Source organism: Hyperoodon ampullatus, assembly GCF_949752795.1.
Source record: "Hyperoodon ampullatus genome assembly, chromosome: 14".
Lineage (NCBI taxonomy): Eukaryota > Metazoa > Chordata > Mammalia > Artiodactyla > Ziphiidae > Hyperoodon > Hyperoodon ampullatus.
The window spans coordinates 62,990,705-63,013,278 of record NC_136927.1 but is presented as its reverse complement, the minus strand read 5'-3'; the positions used below and the strand labels follow the sequence as shown (position 1 = coordinate 63,013,278).

The window sequence follows — 22,574 nt, the reverse complement described above, 5'->3', positions numbered from 1 at the left end:
TAGTATACTGAGTGTGTCTGTGGGTCTGTACATGTATGTATAAGTGTGCATAGTGGACTGGTTCCTGACATTCGGGGTATGCCTATGTCTTTGTGTGTGCACATACACGTGTGCACAGTAGGTAATGGCAGAACTGCAGGGAGGCCCCCCATTCCTCTGCATGGCTCACCTGGGGTACAGACACAAGGGGCCCCAGGGCCTTCCCCCACTCCAGAGCCCTCCATGGCTCCCACTGATTCCACACCAGACCATATACCAGGCCCAGAGTCCAGGCCCACCCGTGCTGGGTCCCCACTAGTGTCCACAGAGCTGACAGGAAGTGCAGAAACCATCCAGCCCTCCCCTTAGAGACCAGAGTTCCCCTGGACCAGCCCTGCCTCCTAGCCCATGCTTCCCTGCCCCATTCTTTAGGCAAAAAGGAATGAGCGGAGCCAGCTGCATGCTCCCTAATATTCTTCTTCTGGCCTCAGTTTATCCACTGATGTATAAGACCAGCCCTCCTGGTCTTCGCTGTAGCCAAGGCAAACAGCAGACTCAGCAGAAAGCAGCACAAAAATTGACCAAAGCCACTCTCAGTGTTTGCTCTAGGCATGAACACTTCCTCTTCCTACACATTTCAAGCACCAGGGGACTTTGGGTGACAGCCAGTAGAAGCAAAAGAGGGAGATTCTCACCAGCCCCACCTCCCAACCAGCAATGGTAAGCACTGTCCCATGAGCACCCACTACGTGCAGGCTATTCTGCAGCCACTTTACCCTCCACCCCGAGAATAGGAGCTGCTTCTGCTCACCCCCGTGCTTAACAAATAGCAGGTGCCTGATAAATACTTGTTCGATGAATAAATGAAGGTACCAATGAAATGCCCTTGTAACAATGACAGTGGCAGCATTTCAGGGCTTCCCCTTCACCAAATATTCTTCAGGGCACTGTCTTAGTTTCCTATTGCTGTTATAACAAATTACCACAAACTTAGTGACTTAAAACACAAATTTATTACCTTAACAGTTTTGGATGTCAGAAGTCCAAAATGAGTCTCCCTGGGCTAAAATCAAGGTATTGGCAGGGCTTTGTTCCTTTCTAGAAGCTCTAGAAGAGAATCCACTTCCTGGCCTTCATTCCTTGGCTCATGGTTCCTTCCTCCATCTTCAGAACCAGCAAGTTCGGCTCCTTATGCTGTCATCTCTCTCCTCTTCTGCCTCCCTCTTACACTTATATGGACCCCTATCATTACCCTGGGCCCACCTGGATAATCTGGGATATTCTCCCATGTCAAGGTTAGCTGATTAGCAACCTTAATCTCATCCACAAGCTTCAGTTCCCCTTACGTAACCTAAAATATTTACATGTTCAGGTTTTAGTATGTGAGCCTCTTTGGAGGACAGTTACTCTATTTACCACAGGTACATAGCCTGCAATTTGAGCAACTGCCACCAGGGGGCAGAAGTGAATTCATTTTTAGCTCCACAATCCAAATAGGCTCTTCACAGGCAGAACTGACCAAAAAACCACAGCCAGACATTCCCCTTCTGTATGCTTTTCTTTTTCACCAGTAAAAAGTAGAACTTTATTAAGACAACAACACATAAACATCATTTTGTATTATGTAAAATACAAAACACCAGGGAGAAGCTCGGTATTACAGAATAAATTCGTGTACAGCCTAAGAATGTGGGAAGCTTGGGGCAGAAAGGGGCCTGGGAGCAAGAAAAAGCATGGCCTGGATATTGGCATGCCAGGTCTCTCCCCTGTCCAGCCCCTGAGTCCCTGGCATGGCCCTTCCTTTCTTGAGACCTCAATTTCTCCATCTTTAAAGTGGAAAGTTGGTCAGAATGGGTTCCTCCAAGGGGAAGTTCCAGGGCCAAGCTAGAGACTGGGCTGACCATCCCCACGTGCTCTGTGAGGTCACAATGCCAACAGCTCCCCTTGACCCAGGGAAGATTCCACATGGCACCTTCCAGGGAATGCTAGGAGGTGGCAGCAGAAGTAGCCACTTCCTCCTCACCGACTCCCAGAGAGCCCTGCCACCAATTCCCCATCCTAGAGAAGGACATCGATGCCCCAGTCCTCAAGGAGCCCTGGGGAGTCGCGTGACCCACGCGAAAATGTGGCCCACTTCCCCAGGGAGGTCAGACCCAGGAGGTGAGGACAGCATCCCCTCCCTCTGTCCAGCCCTTGACAGTTACAAAAGGCTGCCCCTCAGCCTTTTCTTGGAAGTCAGCAGGCATTACCAGCTGCACCTACAGATGCAGCACCTGAGGTCAGAGAGATTGGACTGTGGCTTTCCTAAAGTCTCCCGGCCAGGAAGTGGTGGAGCGGTTATCTTTTCAGCACGTGTTTACTGAGCACCTGCTGTGTGCCAGGCACTGGGCAGAGTGCTGGGAGCATGGCGTTGCACCAGATGGGTGTGGTCCCTGCCCTCGTGGAGCTCACGTGAGGGAGACAGATAGTAAATGAGAAAGCACATATCTCTGCCATCTTTATCTGTAGGAGAACTCTGGCTGCAGGTGATGGAAATTCCAGCCCCAAATGATGCCTACCTCTGGGCCCGCAGAACAGGTGTATGTCCCTAGAGGGTATACAAAACAGTTCACTGGGGTAACGGGAAAAATTATTAGAACTTCAGTATGTATTTTCCTTTAGCTCATCCTCTTTTAATTTATATTCCTCAGGAAGGTATAAATAAAGCTTGTACATTTGAAAGGGCAAATAATATATCAGCACACTTGTAGATATATATATATATGTATAGCTATACATATATATATATATATATAAATAACATTGGGAGTATAATAAAAAATGATGTTTGGAGACCATTACCTTAAGAAATAAAGAAAATATGTATACGTATAGCTGATTCACTTTGCTGTACAGTAGAAACTAACACAACATTGTAAAGCAACTACACTCCAATAAAAATTTTAAAAAAAGAAAGGAAAGAAAAACGTACAACACAGGGAATATAGCTAATATTTTATAATAACTATAAATGGACTATAACCTTTAAAAATTGTGAATCACTGTATTGTACACCTGTAACTTATAAAATATTGTACAACTATATTTCAATTTAAAAAATTTTTTAAAGAATAAAGAAAATTTATCTCACATATTCAAAGGTCCCAAGATATGAGTGGCTCCAGAGAACATTAATTTTGAGGTTCTGCAGTGCCAGCCAAGACGCAGGTTCCTGCCATCTTTTTTTTTTTTAAGTTTATTTATTTATTTATAGCTGTGTTGGGTCTTCGTTTCTTCGTGCAGGCTTTCTCTAGTTGCTGCGAGTGGGAGCTACTCTTCGTTGCGGTGCGCGGGCTTCTCATTGCAGTGGCTTCTCTTGTTGTGGAGCACAAGCTCTAGGCGCGCAGGCTTCAGTAGTTGCGGCCCGTGGTCTCAGTAGTTGTGGCTCCTGGGCTTCAGTAATTGTGGCTCATGGGCTCTAGAGTGCAGGCTCAGTAGTTGTGGCACATGGGCTTAGTTGCTCCGTGGCATGTGGGATCTTCCCGGACCAGGGCTCGAACCCGTGTCCCCTGCATTAGCAGGAGGATTCTTAACCACTGCGCCACCAGGGAAGTCCCTCCTGCCATCTTTTTGCTCTCCCTTTTGGCCTCCTCTCATGGTCACAAGATGGCTACCACTGTCCCAGGGGTCACACAGAAGCATGGCCATATAGGGTAGAAGGAGAGTGGGTATTGCATCCTGTAGGTCTCAGCTTAGCAGTGAGAAAACTTTTTCCCCAAGTCCCAGACCCCTGTATCCACCCCCACACCTCACCCCTGTAGACTTCCCCATCCTGTGCCAACAGCAAGGGGACTGAGAATACAACAGGCTGAGACCAATCAGGACCATCTAAATCACTTGGGGGCGAAGGGGACAAGGGACCAAAATCAGCCTTCTGCCAGTAAGAGGAGAAAGTGGCTTTTGGAAGACTGCCACAGCAAACGGAGTCCTTTCCTCTAAAGAGACCTGCATCGGGGGTCAGCCAGACCTGGGTCTCTCCCTGATTCGCAGTCCTGTGTTCTTGAGCAAACTTTTCTGCAATTCAGTTTCTCCATCTGGAAAATGGGAACGCCACACTCCTTGTAAGTTGTAAAATGCAATTGTGAATCTTGTTGTTGCCAGGATCACCCAACGAGGTCGGAACATCTGCAGGATGACAGAGGAGCCTTTCTCAAACACGAGTGAGAAGGGAGGGGAGAGGTGATCCCAGGGTCATTGTGGGCAGTGAGGGGCTGAGGCTCAAAGATGTCAAATGGACAGCCCAGGGTCACCCAGCAAGGGGAGGGGCAGGGCAGGGGGCAGGGATGCTCCCCCAGTGTCTGCAGGCACCATGTCCCAGAGGCTGGCAGTGACATGACAGCCCTGTGCTCTCTGCAGGTGACGCCTTCCTGTTGCCTATCCGCGTCTGTGTCTCAGGCCTGACCCAGTGCATGCTGGGATGTATATGTACGTATACACAGAAGAGCTGCCTTGGCCATCAACATGGGCCTGGGAAGAGGGCCCAGCCTCAAGTCAGGCTGCAGGTTGAGCTCTGGAGGTCTTCCCTTCAGAGGTGTCGGGGGTGTCATTCCAGCGAGGATCTCTTTGGCGGTTGGAGAGAGGGACTAAGAGAGAGACTTGCTGTTTGGAGGAGAAGCTAACTTCCAGCCCTTTTCTACTCTGTCACCAGGCTGGTCCCTGAAGTCATGGGAATGGTTCGATGCAAATCACCCTCACTTCAAGGACATGGTTCTGACCACACCCTAAAGATCAGTCTTCTATGTTCATCCAGCCACACTTCCACTATTCATCCACTCAGTCATTTATCCAACCATCTGTTCACATATCCACCTTCTGGAATATCCAAGTATCCCATTAGTTCATCCATCCCTCCAATCCATTCACTGAGTCATCCATCAATTCACCTATACCTTTATTTGTTAATATTCATATCCATCCAGTCATCAACCCATCCATCCTCCTAACCCCCCTCTCATTCTCCCATCCTCATTCATCTTCCTATTCATCTATCTTCCAAGCCGTTCTCTTACCCATTCTTCCATTTATCCAGGCATACTTCCACCTATTCATGCATCCTGAACCCCTACTTTTTGCCTAGCTCCCCCATGCGGGGCAATGCTAGGCACCCAGAGATGAACCAGACAAGGACTCTTCTACTGAGAAGCTCTCAGTGTCTGGGAATGGACATTAGCAAGGACATCTCAGACTTTTCATGTGCCTGAGTCACTTTTAAGTGTTTATTAACTGCCGGTTGCTAGCGGGTTTACTATAGTTCCAGTACTCACTCCAAGCTGGTGCTTACCCATAAGTAGAGCAAAGGACTGTCCTGGGCTCGAATAGCAAATTGAGAGGGTCTCCCAACAACAGGGTCTCACCCCTGTGAGTTGTTGCAGGATAAAAATGAGGGTGCAGCTACTCACTGCTTTCCTGTCTTCTCCACAGCCTGGATCACCTGCCTGGTTTGCTTCCTGAGGACTCAGGCCCACCAGGTTCTGTTCAACACCCGCAGGTGAGCAGGGGCAGGTGAGGGGAGGGTTATGGGGACTGGAACCGTGCACTGGTGACCATGGTAGCCCTGTCACTGGTTTGGACCTCCCCTCAGATAAGCTATCTCAAACCTGGTTTTTATCGGATCGCCTCACCCCAGACCCCAGTGTGGCTCCCCATCGCTCCAGCACCTCAGCCTGTAGCCCTCTGAAATCTTGTCCCACCCTTTCTTTCCAAGCTCCTCTTATTCTGCTTTCTGCTGTGGATCCATTGGGCCAGCAAGGCTAGGATTCTCACTCCCTGGACCCACTATTCCTCTTCCCACCTCCATACCTTTGTACAGGCTGTTCTTCCTGCCTGCAACGCCTGTTCCATTCTTTCCTTTTCTGTTCCCTGCCCATGCAAATGCCTCTAAATTCCTGCAAGAGTTTTCCACTTCATTCATTCATTTAAAGTTTATATTCTAGACACTTCTTTAATGCCTACTCTGGGCCCAACCTGGCCTCCATCATTCATGAGCTCCCAGTTAGGTGGGGCAGGCAGACACCAAAAACAGTGCCAAGCTGGGAGTGTTGACTCTGGAGGTTGTAGGCAGAGGGGACATTTGAACGAAACCCTGAAGGGTGCATTTCCCGGGAGAGAAGAAGGGAGGGGACAAACAGTATATAGATGGAGAGAGAGAGTGAGAAGGACATGGGTGACCACTGTGAGTTGATCTCTGATGGCCCCAGATACTGAGGTAAGAGCTTTCTTTCCTCTGAGATGCTGTGGAGCCACAGAATATGGCCAGCATTAGGGAGAGAGTGTCATTGCCCAGAAAGGAACCTGTCTCTTGGGGTGGGAACGGGGCAAGAGCCAGGCTAAGACTTACTAGGCTGTGCAAAGCCCTACCTCGCCTTGACCACTGCTTCTCTGTCTTCCAGATGCAAGCTGTTCCTCCACAAGCTCATGGAAAAGACAGGTGTTCTGATCCTCTGTGCTTTTGGTGTGTGTCCAGAGTCCTGCCCCATCCCAGGTGGAGGTATCCCTGGGTTCTTGCCCATCCTGGGGAGGGAAAGAGTGAGGGCTCTGGCACTGACTAGGTGACACTGGGTCAGACACTGCCCCTCTAGGAGCCTCAGTTTCCTCATCTAATCAGTGTTGCTCGGAAGATTAAATGAAACAATGACCAAGAAAATTTTTTGAAAGCTAAGAAAAACTTTGAAAACTGTAAAGCTCTCTCCAGACCAGGTTATGATAATCATTTCTCTCTCTCTCTCTCTGGGTCTCTATGGCTTCCTACCAGACACCACCACCACCTCCGCATCACAGCTTTGTTTTTTTCAAGCAAAGGAATCTCCTCCTTCCACTTAAGGGCACCACGGGCTTTGGAGCCGGGGGGAGAATTTCTTAGGAAATTAGAAATTTCTAGGCAACATAACCCAACAGATAAGATTCTTTTAAATAGCTTTATTAAGGCGTACTTGACATACCATAAATCACCCCATTTTTAAGTGTATAATACAGCAGTTTTTAGTGTATTCACAAAGTAGTGCACCCATCACTACTAACAAATTCCAATATTTTCACTGCCCCCGAAAGAGACTTCCCAGTCCCCGGCAGTCACTCTCCTTGCCCCCTCCCCTTCGACCTAGGCAACCACTAATCTATTTTCTGACTCTATGGATTTGCCTATTCTGGACATTTCATATAAATAGAATCATACAATATGTTGTCTTTTGGTTCCTTTCACTTACAGTGTTTTCAAAGTTCATCCATTTTGTAGCATACGTAAGCATTTCATTCCTTTTTATGGCTGAAAATCCATTGTATGGGTAAGCCACATTTTGTTTATCCATCCATCAACTGATAGACATTAGGGTTGTTTCTGCTTTTTGGCTGTTATTAATAAAGTTGCTATGAACATTCCTGTAATATTTTTGCATGGACACGTGTTTGCAATTTTATTGGGTATATACCTATGTGTAGAATTGCTGGATTACTCTAACTATCTGAGGAATTGCCAAACTTCTCTTCCAAATGGCTGCACCATTTACATTCCCACCAGCAATGTGTGAGGGTTCCAATCATTTTTTTTTAACATCTTTATTGGAGTATAATTGCTTTACAATGGTGTGTTAGTTTCTGCTTTATAACAAAGTGAATCAGCAATACATATACATACATCCCCATATCCCCTCCCTCTTGCATCTCCCTCCCAACCTCCCTATCCCACCCCTCTAAGTGGACACAAAGCACTGCTGATCTCCCTTCCAATCATTATTGTCTGTCTTTTATCAGCCATCCTAGGTCATACAAAGTGCTATCTCATTATGGTTCTTACTTCATGTCCCTAATGACTAATGATGTTAAGCATCTTTCCTTGTGCTTATTGGCCATTTGTATATCATCTATGGAGAAAGGTCTATTCAGATCTTTGCCCATTTTTAAACTGGATTGTTTGACTTTTTATTCTTGAGTTCTAAAAATTCCTTATATAGTCAGGATTCAAGTCCCTTATCAGATATATGATTTGCAAATATTTTCTCTTATTCTGTGGGTTGTCTTTCTTGATAAAGTCCTTTGATTAAGGCCAACTGTAAATTTTGATTAAGTCCAATTTATCTGTGTTTTCTTTTGTAATATGTGCTTTTGGTGTCATATCTAAGAAACCATTGTCTAGCCCAAAGTGATTAGGATTTACTCCCATGTTTTCTTCTAAAATTTTTATTGTTTTAGCCCTTACATTTAGGTCCATGGTTCTTTTTTTTTTTTTTTTTTTGTGGTACGCGGGCCTCTCACTGTTGTGGCCTCTCCCATTGCAGAGCACAGGCTCCGGACGCGCAGGCTCAGCGGCCATGGCTCACGGGCCCAGCCGCTCCGCGGCATGTGGGATCCTCCCAGACTGGGGCGCAAACCCATTTCCCCTGCATTGGCAGGCGGACTCTCAACCACTGCGCCACCAGGGAAGCCCCATGGTTCATTTTTTAGTTAATTTTTGTATATGGTGTGGGGTAAGGGTCCAACCTTATTCTTTTGAAGTAGATATACAATTGTTCCAGCACCATTTATTGAAAAGACTATTCTTTTCCCCATTAAATTGTCTGGTACCCTTACTGAAAGTCAATTGACCATAAATATGAGGGTTTATTTCTGTACTCTTAGGTCTATGCTATTGACCTATATGTCTATCTGTTTGCTAGTACTACCCTGGATTGGTTGCTTTACAGTAAGTTTTGAAATCTAGAAATTGCTTTGGCTATTATGGGTCCCTTACATTACAATATGAATTTTAGGATCAACTTTTCCATTTCTACCAAAGAGGCTATTGGGATTTTGATAGGGATTGCACTGATCCACACATGAATCTGGGGAGTAGTGTCACCTGAACAATATTAAGTCTTCCTATCCATGAACATTGGGCTGTCTTTCCATTATTGGTGAATAACTCTATGCCTCCTTTAATTCTTTCAATGATGTTTTGTAGTTTTCAGAGTGCAAATTTTGTACTTCTTTTGTTAAGTTTATTCCTAAGTATTTTATTCTTTGACATTCTGTTATAAATGGAATTGTTTTCTTAATGTCATTTTCAGATTGTTCATTGCTAGTGTTTAGAAATACAGTATCCTCAGGGGGACTGGTTCCAGGAACCCCTGTATATACCAAAGTCTGCAGATGCTCAAATCCCTTATATAAAATCATGTGGTACAATGAATACAGTCAGTCCTCCTTACTTGCAGGTTTTGCATCCCCAGATTTGACCAACTGCAGATGGAAATTTAGATCAGCAGTTGGTTGAATCTGCAGATGTGAAACCCCCCAACATGGAGAGCCAACGGTATATTTATTTTTAAAAATCTGTGTGTAAGTGAACTCCACAGCTCAACCCCTTGTTGTCAAGGATCAACTGTACAATTGATTTTTGTGTACTGATCTTGTATCCTGCAACCTTGCCAAATTCATGTGTTACTGCTGACACTGGGCAAGACACCCAGTTTTGTATACTTTAAGATCTCTATATGCAACATCATGTCATCTGCCTTTTATTTCTTTTTCTTGACTAATTGACCTGGCTATAATCTCCAGGATAATGTTAAATAGAAATGGCAAGAGCAGGGAATTTCCTGGTGGTCCAGTGGCTAGGACTCATTGGTTTCACTGCCAGGGTCCGGGTTCAATCCCTGGTCTGGGAACTAAGATCCCAGAAGCTGCATGGTGCTGTCAAAAGAAAGGGAGGAAGGAAGGAAGGAAGGGAGGGAGGAAGAAAGAGAGAGAAGGGAGGAAGAGAGAGAAGGAAAGAAAGAAAGAAAGAAAGAAAGAAAGAAAGAAAGAAAGAAAGAAAGAAAAGAAAGAGAAAGAGAGAAAGAAAGAAAGGAAGGAAGGAAGGAAGGAAGGAAGATGAAAGAAAGAAAGGAGGAAAGAAAGACAGAAAGAAAGAAAGAAGAAAGAAAGGAAGGAAGGAAGGAAGATGAAAGAAAGAAGGAAAGAAAGACAAAAAGAAAGAGAGAAAGAAAGAAAGGAAGGAGGAAGGAAGGAAGATGAAAGAAGGAAAGAAAGAAAGAAAGAAAGAAAGAAAGAAAGAAAGAAAGAAAAAAACATGGCAAGAGCAGACCTCCAGACTTTCACCATTAAGTATCATGTTAACTGTGGGTTTTCATAAATGGCCTTTTTCAGACTGAGAAAGTTCCATTCTATTCCTGGTTTGTTGAGTGTTTTATCATGAACAACCAATGGGTTTTACAAGCTTTTAATAATGGCTTGAATAATGAGATTTCAGGCAGCACAGATATCATAAAATGCAGGAGAGACCTCACCCCCTTTTCTTCTCTTTGTCAATTATCCCCAGTAAGATTGAGACAGGAGAGGGAGAGGAGACAGATTATTTGGTTTATGTGAGACACTTTGCATATATGATATCATTCAATCATGAAGTGGATATTACTGCTATTCCCATTTTACAGAGGAGGAAACTGAAGTGTAGAGAGATTAAGTAACTTCTCCCAAATGCTAGTAAGTGGCAAGGCTGGGATTTGAATCCAGATGGCTTCACTCCAGGGCTCTTAACCTTTCATCTTAAATGGCTCATTCTCATTCCCCTGTCCCCACAGGATTCTGGATGCTTTCTATGCACTTGCCGTCCAAAATGGAAGTCTGGCAGGTGAGTGTGTGTTCTCTTCAGGCCCCACCACTGACTGGCCTCACCCCAGCCAGTCAATGTCGCTTTCATAAGCTCCTTTCACTCTTACCACATCTGGACCCTACTCAGTTCCTGACTCATTCCAGCTCCAAATCTCTGCCTTTGCCATGCCACCCACCTGGAACCCATTTTTCCTGCCAAAATGTGACTTTTGAGGACCAGATGCATAGTTCATCCTCCAGGATGCCTCTCCTGTCACTCATTCCCAGAAGTGACCCATCTCTTCTTTATCAAGGCCCCCACCTACAGTGGGATGGTGAGGCCAGGGAACACATTTCTCTCTCTATTCAAGGCAGTTTGTTCTTCTGCTTAATTGAGATGAGACCATTTGCTTTGTGGTTCCTGGAGAAGAAGGAGGAGGAAATCAATGGCCAGAGCTCCCTGTCTAAGGACAGAAAAGAGCCCTAGAGAGAAAGGGGATCTGATGGGCCTGTCCTTCCCTCTCCTCTTCTCCCCTCATGAACTTCATCATATATATGCTTCCAGATCCAGCTAAAATGTCACCTCCTCCAGGAACACCTAAGCAGAGGTAGTCACATTCCCCTCTCCCACAATTTTCTGTAAACATAAATGCAATTTTTTGTAATCATAACTATTTCCCCAACTGTATTGGGAGTCCTTGAAGGCAGAGCCAGGTCTGATTCATTCCAGCAATGTCCACCTCAATGCCAGGCACAGGGTGGACACGATCAATGCTGGATGTCTAGATGGCCAGATGGGAATGTGAATGGATGGGGGATGGAAGTAATGGATGTAGGGATGGGGGAAATGGATAGGGGGAAAAATGGATGGATGAATGGAAGAGTGTACAGATGAGAGAGTGGATGGATGGGAGGGCAGATGGGATAGGGTGAGTAAATGGATGGATGGATGAATGGATAGTTCAGTGGGATGGTAGATAGATGGGAGGGTAGAGGGATGCATGCATGCATGGATTGATGAGGGGGTCAACGGATAAGGTAAGGCAGATGGACAGGAGGGTAGATGGATAAGAAAGATTGGATAAATGGAGGAGCAGATGGATGGAAAAGGGTCGATGGACGTGTATGTGGATGGATGAATAAAAAGAAGGGTAAATTGGATTTTGAATGGATGGCAGGTGGATGGGTGGGTCGGTGGGTGGAAGAATAAATAGGAAAGTGGATGAGTGGATGGATTTATGGTTGTGGGAGGATGGATGGATGAAACTCTATTGGGCCCAGATTAGGCCATCTGAAGAAGATCTCTTGCTTTCCTCAACACCCCACCAGGATGACAGCATAAATAATCCACTGGAGAGCTTGAGGTAAGAAGAATCTTCTAAATAGTCCTATTATCACCTAAAAACCAGAGCTATAGCCAGAACCTGAGATGTATTGGCTAAGAATATGGGCTCTGCCAGAAAACCTGGGTTTAAATCCCAGTTTCCATACTTCCTAACTGGTTGAACTTATGCAAGTCACTTCACACCTCTGGGCCTTTGATTCCCCACTTATGAGTGAGGTATAACATCCACCCAGTTCTAGGTAATTATGGGTATTAAAGAAGATGTAAACTGTCTTGAATAGTTCTTGGCCCATAGTTAGTGCTCAGCAAATAAGAAATTTTAACCAACAAGATACCACCTGGTGGCAGCACCCTTAAATGCAGACAAAATACTCAAATATTTAGAAGGAATGATCTGGGTTTAAGGATAGTTGGATAGTCCAAGCAGAAGGAAGAGCATGAGTAATATTTTAGAGATAAGAACTTTCTGGGTAGGTTCAGGGATGGGCCCATGAGAGTGGAAAAATATGAAGCTAGTTCTCTGTGGGCTGACTGGCAAAGGTAGACGCTGAGGGTAATAGCAGCAGCATCACAAATTGGTCAGTCCATATTCTCACTCCTTCCTCATAAGGATGTGCCAAGAAGAGGTGCAACATCATGCTGGGGAAATCCAGGACCTCCGAGGTAACTTGAATCAGCTCATTGCCAAGCTCCAGAAGATGGAAGCCATGTCAGATGAGGTGAGATGCTGGCCATTCTGCCCCCAAACACCTGACCTCTCTTTGTGTGATGCCCCACTCCTCATATTCCAAGTTTTGGTGGAGCATATCCCACAATAATTTCCTGGGAAAGAGCAAAATAAGAGGTATATTATTTTTTTTAAGAACTTGCGTGTTTGAAAACATCTTTACCCTACTGTTGCACTTGATTGATAGTTTGGCTGGGAATAGAATCCTAGATAGGAAATTTTCCCCTGAGGATTTTGAAAGACGTCTACTATTGTGTTCTATTTTATACTGTTGCTTTATAGAAGTGTAATGTCACTCTTATTATTCATCCTTTGAGTGTGATCTGTTTCCATTCCTGAGAGTTTGTAGGATATTCTTTTTACCTCCAGTGTTCTATATTTAATCTGCTTGAGGGATTGCTGAAATTATTGACTCTCTGGGTTGATTTTTTTTCAATAGTTTAGGAAAATTCTTAGCTATTATTTCTTAAAATATTGTTTCTACTCCATTATCTATCTCCTCTCCTGGGACTCCAATTACATCTATGCTAAACTTTAGAGTGCTTTCCACATAATTCCTATATTATTACCTGGTTTGCTTGCTTTTCACTCTTTTTCTCTATGTGCTTAAGTCTTGATACTTCCTCTTCATATTTCTTCAGGTTAACTAATAATCCTGTAGTCTGTTCTGTCCAATCTACTCAAACCTTTCCATTAAGTTCTTAATTTCATATACTGCATTGTTTATTTCTAGAATATATATTTGTATCTTTTTCATAGATTTTAATTCTATGGTGAAATTCTCCATCATTTCATCTATGCTGTCCGTCTTTTCCTTTATTTTATTTAACATACTGGTCACAATTATTTTTAAATCCTTGTCTGCTAAATCTAATATCTGGATCATCTATGGTCTCCTCCTATTTTCTGTTTTTTCTTTGGAGTATCAATCTTATGGTCTTGCCTTTTCATGTCTGGTAATTTTTTAGTGTTTTCTGGACATTGTTTACAAAAGAACTAGATGCTCCAGATAATTATAATTTCAAACAGGAAGAGTTCCCCCTTTTCTTTGTAAGGAAGATGAAGTATACTGATCACTTCTATGTAAACATGCATTGAACTGGTTCAGACCTGGATTGCAATTTTTGTAGGATTTAGTCAGAGGTTTTCAGTTTAACCCTCTAGCCTCCTGCTCGTGCAGTTTCAAAAATTGGTAAATGTCTTTTTTTTTTTTTTTTTTTTTTTTTTTGCTGTGCTGGGTCTTTGTTGCGGTGTGTGAGCTTCTCATTGTGGTGGCTTCTCTTGTTGTGAAGCTCGGGCTCTAGGCTTGCGGGCTTCAGTAGTTGTGGTGGGCGGGCTCAGTAGTTGTGGCTCATGGGCTCTAGAGTGCAGGCCCAGTAGTTGTGGCGCATGGGCTTAGTTGCTCCATGGCACGTGGGATCTTCCAGACCAAGGATCGAACCCATGTCCCCTGCATTGGCAGATTCTTAACCACTGCACCACCAGGGAAGTCTTGGTAAATGTCTTGATGGGAAAGACTGCCATGTGTTTGAGGCCTCTTGAGTTTCCAATTTTTTTAAATTTATATTATTGAAATATAGTTGATTTTCAATGTTGTGTTAATTTCTGCTATACAGCAAAGTGATTTGGTCATACATATATATACATTCTTTTTCATACTTTTCCATTATGGTTTATCACAGGATATCGATTATAGTTCCCTGTGCTATACAGTAGGACCTTGTTGTTTATCCATTCTATATATAATGGTTTGTATCTGCTAGTCCCAAACTCCCAGTCCATCCCTCCCCCACCTCCCCTCCCCCGTGGCAACCACAAGTCTGTTCTCTATGTCTGTGAGTCTGTTTCTGTTTTGTAAATAAGTTCATTCATGTCATATTTTAGATTACACATATAAGTGATATCATATAGTATTTGTCCTTCTCTTTCTGACATACTTCACTTAGTATGATCATCTCTATGTCCATCCATGTTGCCACAAATGGCATTATTTCTTTTTTTTTTTTTTTTTTTTTTTGTGGTATGCAGGCCTCTCACTGTTGTGGCCTCTCCCGTTGTGGAGCACAGGCTCCAGACACGCAGGCTCAGCGGCCATGGCTCACGAGCCCAGCCGCTCTGCAGTATGTGGGATCTTCCCAGACCAGGGCACGAACCCATGTCCCCTGCATGGCAGGCGGACTCTCAACCACTGCACCACCAGGGAAGCCCTATTTCATTCTTTTTTATGGCTGAGTCGTATTCCATTTTATATATGTATATATACCACATCTTCTTTATCTATTCATCTGTTGATGGCCATTTAGGTTGTTTCCATGTCTTGGCTATTGTAAATAGTGCTTCAATGAACATTGGGTGCATGTATCTTTTCGAATTATACTTTTGTTTGGATATATGTCCAGGATTGGGATTGTAGGATCATATGGCAACTCTATTTTTAGCTTTTTGAGGAATCTCCATACTGTTTTCCATAGTGGCTGCACCAATTTACATTCCCACCAACAGTGTAAGAGGGTTCCCTTTTCTCTACACCCTCTCCAGCATTTGTTATTTGTAGAATTTTTAATGATGGTCATTCTGACTGGTATGAGGTAGTCCCTCGTTGTTTTGATTTGCATTTCTCTAATAATTAGCAATGTTGAGCGTCTTTTCAGGTGCCTGTTGGCCATCTGTATGTCTTCTTTGGAGAAATGTCTGTTTAGGTCTTCTGCCCATTTTTGATTGGGCTGTTTGGTTTTTTATTATTGAGTTGTATGAGCTGTTTGTATATTTTGGAAATTGAGCCCTTGGTCACATCATTTGCAGATATTTTCTCCCAGTCTGTAGGTTTTCATTTTGTGTATGGTTTCCTTTGCTGTACAGAAGCTCATAAGTTTGATTAGGTTCCATTTGTTTATTTTTATTGCCGTGGGAGACTGATCTAAGAAAAAAGATTGGTACGATTTATGTCAGAGAATGTTTTGCCTATGTTCTCTTCTAAGAGTTTTATGGTGTCATATCTTATATTTAAGTCTTTTAGCCATTTTGAGTTTTTGTGTATGGTGAGATGGTGTGTTCTGACTTCATTGATTTCATGTAGCTGTCCAGCTTTCCCAACACCACTTGCTTAAGAGACTGTCTTTTCTCCATTGTATCAATATATTCTCACCTTCTTTGTCAAAGATTAATTGACCATAGACGTGTGGATTTATTTCTGGGCCTTGAGTTTCCAATTTTGGATACAAAATCTCTGACCCCACTGGAAGCCTTCTCTGCCAGGGTCAAGCTTGGATTCTCAGCCTCTAATTGTACCCATAATTGGTTTAGTGCCCTCAGGTAAGCACAGCTGTAGCTGCTCAGTAATGCTTTAGCATTTCTTCTAGGGCAGGAGTTCTTACAGTGAGGCCCCTATTCCAGCAGCATCCACATTAACTGGAAAAATGTTAGAAATTTCAAATTAATGGGCCCCACCCAGACCTACCAAATCATATACTTTGATGATGGGAACCAACTATCTATGTTTCAACAAGTCCTTCAGTGATTCTGGCACACAATAAGGAGAATCACTGTTTTAAGGCTCTTGCTTGTTTTGTTTTGGGGTCCCCTTCCTCAGAGGGACTTGGTTTACTAAGGCTTGTGAGACCAGGAAGTTTTATTCTGCCTTTCAGAAGCTTTCAAAGTAGCCCTTTAGCTTCTTACATAGTCTTGGGGTTCAGTTAGCATCTAATGGAGGAAACTGGTCATGGTCAAGGCTCATCAAATCTCCAATTTTGTCTCACCCACAGTATGTAACTGTTAAAAACTTTGCTACTTTCTCTTTTACCAGTAGCAGCCCCTGTCTGACCTAAACTCAGATCCTCAACCCATGCCCAGAATCATCAAATACCCCAGGGATTTTTTTAAGAATGTCAGCACATTTTAGAGTGGTTGTCCCCTCTCTAGAATTTTAGTTCCTCTGTTCCTGTTTCTTTCATAGATCAGTGATGGTTTTAAAATATGATTTAGTAAACTATCTGGCTTTTTCTAGTTGTTTTCAGTGGGACCATTGGTTCTCTGTAACTTACTACATCTTACCTTATATCTGAAATGTCATAATAATGTGCCTATGGGCTGGCCACACTTGGAACCCTTTTAATTTGGAAACATGTGTTCTTTAGTCCTAAGAAATGTTCTTTAAGAAAGACAAATACCATATGATATCACTTATATGTGGAATTTAAGTATGATAAAAATGGACTTATTTACAAAACAGAAACAGACTCACAGACATAGAAGACAAACTTACGGCTTCCAAAGGGGAAAGGGGGGAGGGATAAATTAGAGGGAGGGTTTGGGATTCACATATACACACTACTGTATACGAAATAGATAAACAACAAGACCCTACTGTATAGGACAGGGAACTATATTCAACATCTCTTCCTGTAATAGAAAAGAATTTGAAAAATGTATAGATGTGTATAACTGAATCATTTTGCTGTACAGCAGAATCTAACATAACAATGTAAATCAACTATACTTCAATTAAAAAAAAGAGAAGTGTTCTTTAATCATGTGATTAAACTGATGATTTCCCCCTGGCCCTGGTTGCTCTATTCTAGGTTTTGAAACTCCTTATTATGTGGATGTCAAACTCCTAAACTAACACTCTGGGAATTTTTTTTTTCACCCCATTTTCCTCTCTTTATCTTTCTGCTCTACAGTTGAGAAAACATTGTCAGCTTTATCTACCAAAACTTCTACTGAGTTTTTCATTTCTGCTAATGTATTCTGAATTTGTAACGGTTTTCTCTTTGTTCTCTCGGTGCTCCTTTTCATATTCTTATTTTCCTATTCTTATTTTATAGATGCAATATATTTTTTTTATCTTTTTATGAGCAATATCTTTTCTTACCTTTTGGAGCTCAGCTCTTACCTCTCTGTGCCTCAGTTTCCACATCAACGAAATAGAGTAATAATCACTGCCCTGTAACACTCTAGCTATTATCTTAGTTACCACTGCTGCATGACAATCCATCCTAAAACGTAGTGGTGCAAAACTACAATTTTATTATGTTCAGAGATTCTGTGGGTCAGGAATTCAGACAGGACACAGCGGGGATGGTTTGTCACTGCTCCATGATGTCTGGGGCCTCAGTTGGGAAGACTTGAAGGCTAGGGGTGACCCAATAGCTGGGTCTGGAATCATCTGGAGGAATCTTTATTCACTTGTCTGGAGGCTGATGCTGGCTGTCGGCTGGGAACTCAGGGCTGTTGACTAAAGCACCCATAGGTGGTCCCTTCGTATGGCACGGGCTTCCTCACAACACGGCAACTGGCTTTCAAGAGTGAGCGTTCCCAAAGCAGGCAGTTCACCTTTTAGGACTGAGCCCACAAGTCGTACAGCATCACTCCTGCCATAGTCACAGGCCCATCCATACCGATGGGGAGGGAACTGAAGTCCCGCATCTCCATGAGAAGGGTGTCAAAGCCACACTGAAGGAAGAGAGGGGAACGGGAGACATTTTTGCAGCCATTTTTAGTAAATACAATCTGCCACAGCTGTGAAGAGTCTAACAAAATAATAGCAGTGATTATTGAGCACCAACTATGCTAAATGCTTTGTGGTCTTTCTCTGGCAAGAGAAAGTGGTTAAGAGCCTGAACTCTGGAACCAAAGTTCCCGGGTCTGTCTCTTAATAGCTGTGTGACCCTGGACAAGTTACCCTTTTGTGCCTCAGGGTTCTCCTCCTTAAAATGGGGATGATAATAGTACATACCTCCTAGGGTTGCTGTGGGGGCATAAGAGTGACCATATGTGAAGCCGAAGACAGTCCTGGCATATAGTAGCGGCTTTATGAGTCTCAGCTCTAATCCTTGCAAAAGTAGGAGGTGGATGCGAGTATCAGCCCGTCTTACAGACAAGAAAATCGAGACTCAGGGGGCGGTGAATAGCCCAAGGGCCCTTAGTAGGAAAGGTCTGACTCCAGCTCCCCTCCCCTTAACTTCACTGAGACTCCTGGTCCTGCGTGTGTGACATCCCATCACAGTGTGTGTCAAAATACTAAGTAACCCCATGGGTGGGATGGGGCTGGCCCTGGGCTTCCTCACAGCATAGCACCAGGCAGCCCTGTGTGTGTGGATCATGCAGGGCCAAGCAGGTAGGGACAAGAGGGAGTCCTGAAGGCACACATCACCTGGTGTGCACACGCCTGTGGACCCTGATCCCTAAGAACGCACCAGTGCACAGCTTGGGTTTTCTGCCTTCTCAGCAAACAATGGCCCAGAAAATAATGAAGATGATCCAAGGAGATTACATTGAAAAGCCGGACTTCGCCCTGAAGTCGACAGGTGAGTGCCTCCCCCCGCCCCCCTCCAATCGGCCCACCTCCAGTTTCCTTAGAAACCCTTCAGAGGGCAGATTTCAGTTCTGGTCTGGGGCACACTCTGCTGCTGGGAAGTTTGTCCTCAGAGCTAACCTCTGCCCCCCAGCTGGTCTCCTTGTTACCGTTTTCCATTCTCTCCCATGGCAGCTGAGGTGGGAAGGGGAGGCCCTTCCCCACCCCTCCCCCACCTATCATCCTCCAAACCCAGGGGTCAGCAGAGCTGTCCCTGCCCGGCTGGGGAGACTGACCACGGGCCCAATTACAGTTGGGAATCGTGCCTTGGAAAAATAAAGCCAGTGGCTGCAGTAGAGGGGTGGGAAGGAGGACGCTGGGTTGAGACCTGGTGAGGAGGGCAAAGCGTTCCAGACTGAGGGAACCGACGTGAAAGGTGCCCCTGTGAGGGGCTGCGTGGAAGGCGGGGAGGTGGGCCGGCAGGGTGGGCCGCCCTGTGCAGACAGTACCAGCTCACGCAGGCACCCCCAGGCCCAAGGAGGTGTAGGGTCAGAAGGCATCAGTCTAACTTCTCAGGCCCGGAGTTTCTTCCTCTGTGAAATAATGGCCATAGTAATAATAACTAGGTTATAGTAACTAGGCTGACGTAAGTGAGCAAGCACCTTACTTGGCACCAGGCGCTGCTGGAAAAACAGTTTGGTGTATTAATTCCTTGTAACCTCACAACAACCCTATGAAATGGATGCTATCATTACTACTATTATTGTTACTATTATTATACCCATTTCCCAGAGGAGAACACTAAAGTCCAGAGAGCACCAGTGACTCTTCCAAAGTGCTCCCCCAGCATATAGTGAGTCTCCCCTCCACCAGGCAGAAGCCAGGGCTGCTCAGCTGGAACACCCCTCCCCCTGACCCTGCACCATCACCTCCCATACAGGGGCCTCCATCGACTATGAGCAAACGTCAGCCCCATACAACCACGACAAGGCTCGCTCTTACTGGAACTGGATCCGGCTGTGGAACTATGCACAGCCCCCGGACGTGATCCTTGAGGCAGGAGGAATGGCAGGACTTGGGGATAGTGGCAGGGGTGTGGTCAGGGGCCTGGGGGCAGGAACTGAAGGCAGAGGTTGGAGTGAGAGTGCAGGGGGTGGGGGCCTGGGGCAGGGGTAGGGGTAGGAACAAGAGAGTGGGGTGCAGAGGCGGAGAAAGGGGGCAACTGATGGGGAGGGGGGGGACTCGGGGGAGAGGTCAGGGAGCCAGGGCAAGAGGCGAGTGCAGGCAGCAGGGACCCCTGGGGGGGCGAGGCAGGAGTAGGGGACAGGCACAGGGGCAAGGACAGCCTGCTTTGGGGGGGCACTGGAAAGGGCCCCTCCCCCAGCCCTCAAGGCTTGAGGGGCAGGGAACCCTCAGGGCCCCGAGAAGGCCCCTGCCCTCGCTGCGCTGGGCCGAGGGGAAGGCTTATCCTTGCTGCCTACAGTCAGGGAAACTTCCTGGTGTTGGTGGTACTCGAGCCAAGCTTTGTAGACAGGAAGGATCTGGCTCATCCAGGAGGGCCGAGGAGGTCTAGGCAAGCCAGGGTGGGATGAGGAATCTGCTCTCACCCACCCACCCACCCAGCAAAGCCCTCATTGCATCTGCCACTTCTAGCCCAACGTGACACCTGGCAACTGCTGGGCCTTCTCGGGTAACAGAGGCCAGGTGACCATCCAACTGGCCCAGAAGGTCTACCTGTCCAACCTGACACTGCAGCACATCCCCAAGACCATCTCACTGTCAGGCAGCCTGGACACTGCCCCCAAGGACTTCGTCATCTACGTGAGCACGCCCTGGCCCGGAGCGATGCTTAACTGAGGGAGGGGACAGCTCATAATGGCAGTATTCCAGGCACTGTGATAAACTGTCTGCACAATTCCCGAAGCCTGCAGGGGCTGGACCTTAAGGCTGGGAATGGCCAGGGTCGGGGTCAGATCACAGCCTTCAAGGAAAGGGGGTAAACAGTACTTTATTTCAACCCAAGCTTTTCAGAGCCAATTTAGTCTTCAGAGACCATTAAGCCCCCATTTTACGGATAAGAAAACTGGAGATTCAGAGAAAGGGCAGGGAAACATCAAACCCTACAAGTCAATGGCAGAGTTAGAAGTGGACCCCTAACCTTCTGACTCCCAGTCCAATGCTCTTTCCTATTCATTACTCTGTGCTGCAATGGAACGGTGCCCAAAGAGGTAGGGAGCTCCCCATCCTGGGAGGTGTGCAAGTCTCAGCTGGGAGAAGGCAGCACCCTCTAGAGGTCCTACCTGGGCCTGACACTTTCTTCTTGGTTCTGATTCTCCAGGGCATGGAAGTTTCCCCAAAGGAGGAGGTGTTCCTGGGGGCGTTCCAGTTTCAGCCAGAAAACATCATTCAGATGTTCCAGCTCCAGGTACCTGAGAAAAGCTGCCCATGTTGAGCACCTAATGAACACACACTGTGTGCAGGGCTTTACCCAGGGGGCCCCACTTCATCTCCCAGCAGCCCGAGGAGGTGCACAGTTGTCACTAACCCATTGACAGATGAGGAAACTGAGACCCAGAGTGATAGAGCTACTGCCCAGGGCCTAGAGTAGGACCCTGAGGAGACCTATTCACTTCCATTTCCCTGACCTTCCCAGGATCCCTCCCGCTGTGGTTCCTCCCAGGGACAGCAGGTGTTGAGCAGGTGTGGCCTGTCAGGCCAGGGTTGCTGGCCTCAAACTTAGAGTCTCCATACTGGGGGGACACATGATCAGCACCTGGTCCAACCACAGGTGGGGAAGCTGAGGCCTGGAGGGAAGGGAGTTGGGGACAGAAGCAGGACCAGAGGGTGGCTGCTGGAATGGCCCTGAGACTCAGTGGAATGTCTAGGCTTGGGAATCAGGCTGACCCCGACCCAGATCCTGACCCAACCAAAAGTTCTGTGTGATCTCAGGCCATTCCCTTTCTCTCTGGGCCTCAGTTTCCCCTGGTGTAATTCCCTGGGAGGTTGAGACCATCCAGTGAGATCTCACAGGCCAAGGCCCCCTTTTGCACTGGGCTCCATCCCCTCTGGGGAGGGTGCAAAAAGGGGAGGGGGAAGCACTTACAGAGCACCTACTGTGTGCCAGGTGCCAGTAAGCCATCTGGCCCCAAGATCTCATTCCATGCTTATGGCAACCCTGAGAAGCAGATATTACCGCTCCCTCTTACAGACGGGGAACTGAAGCCCAGAGAGGGTGTGGTTTGCCCAGGGTCCCGGAGCACGTATGTGCTGTGCTGGGATGCATTCCTCATCACAGTCTATCTGTCCTCTGGCCTCATCCCCTTCCATCCCAGCCCCTGAGTAGCAAATTACTGTGTGGCTTTGGGACATTCTGCTCTCTGAGCCTCAGTTTCCCCACCTGAGGAAATGGAGGGTTCCCTTCCTCTCCCAAACACTCCTCTGGACAGGTCGGGTGGGGGCCTATGGCGAGCTGCCCCCCATCTGTGACTCTTTTCTAGAACCACCCTCCCAGGACTTTTGGATCAGTCAAGGTGAAGATATCAAGCAACTGGGGGAACCCACGCTTCACCTGCCTATACCGAGTGCGTGTGCATGGCTCTGTGACTCCACCCAGAGAGCAGCCTAACTAG

General features: G+C 45.9%; 1 protein-coding gene across 1 annotated transcript; it reads left to right on the top strand.

The window, feature by feature from the left end:
- Nucleotides 1–2,383: 2,383 nt before the first annotated feature.
- On the top strand, nt 2,384–22,574 carry SUN5 (Sad1 and UNC84 domain containing 5; the record flags this gene model as incomplete). Its single annotated transcript, XM_079719084.1, has 13 exons — nt 2,384–2,430; nt 4,009–4,079; nt 4,375–4,443; nt 5,440–5,506; nt 6,408–6,469; nt 10,572–10,621; nt 11,911–11,945; nt 12,537–12,645; nt 18,880–18,958; nt 19,886–20,001; nt 20,599–20,766; nt 21,284–21,370; nt 22,443–22,574. The coding sequence occupies 13 exons, from the start codon at nt 2,384–2,386 to the stop codon at nt 22,572–22,574; spliced, it is 1,092 nt and encodes a 363-aa protein (XP_079575210.1).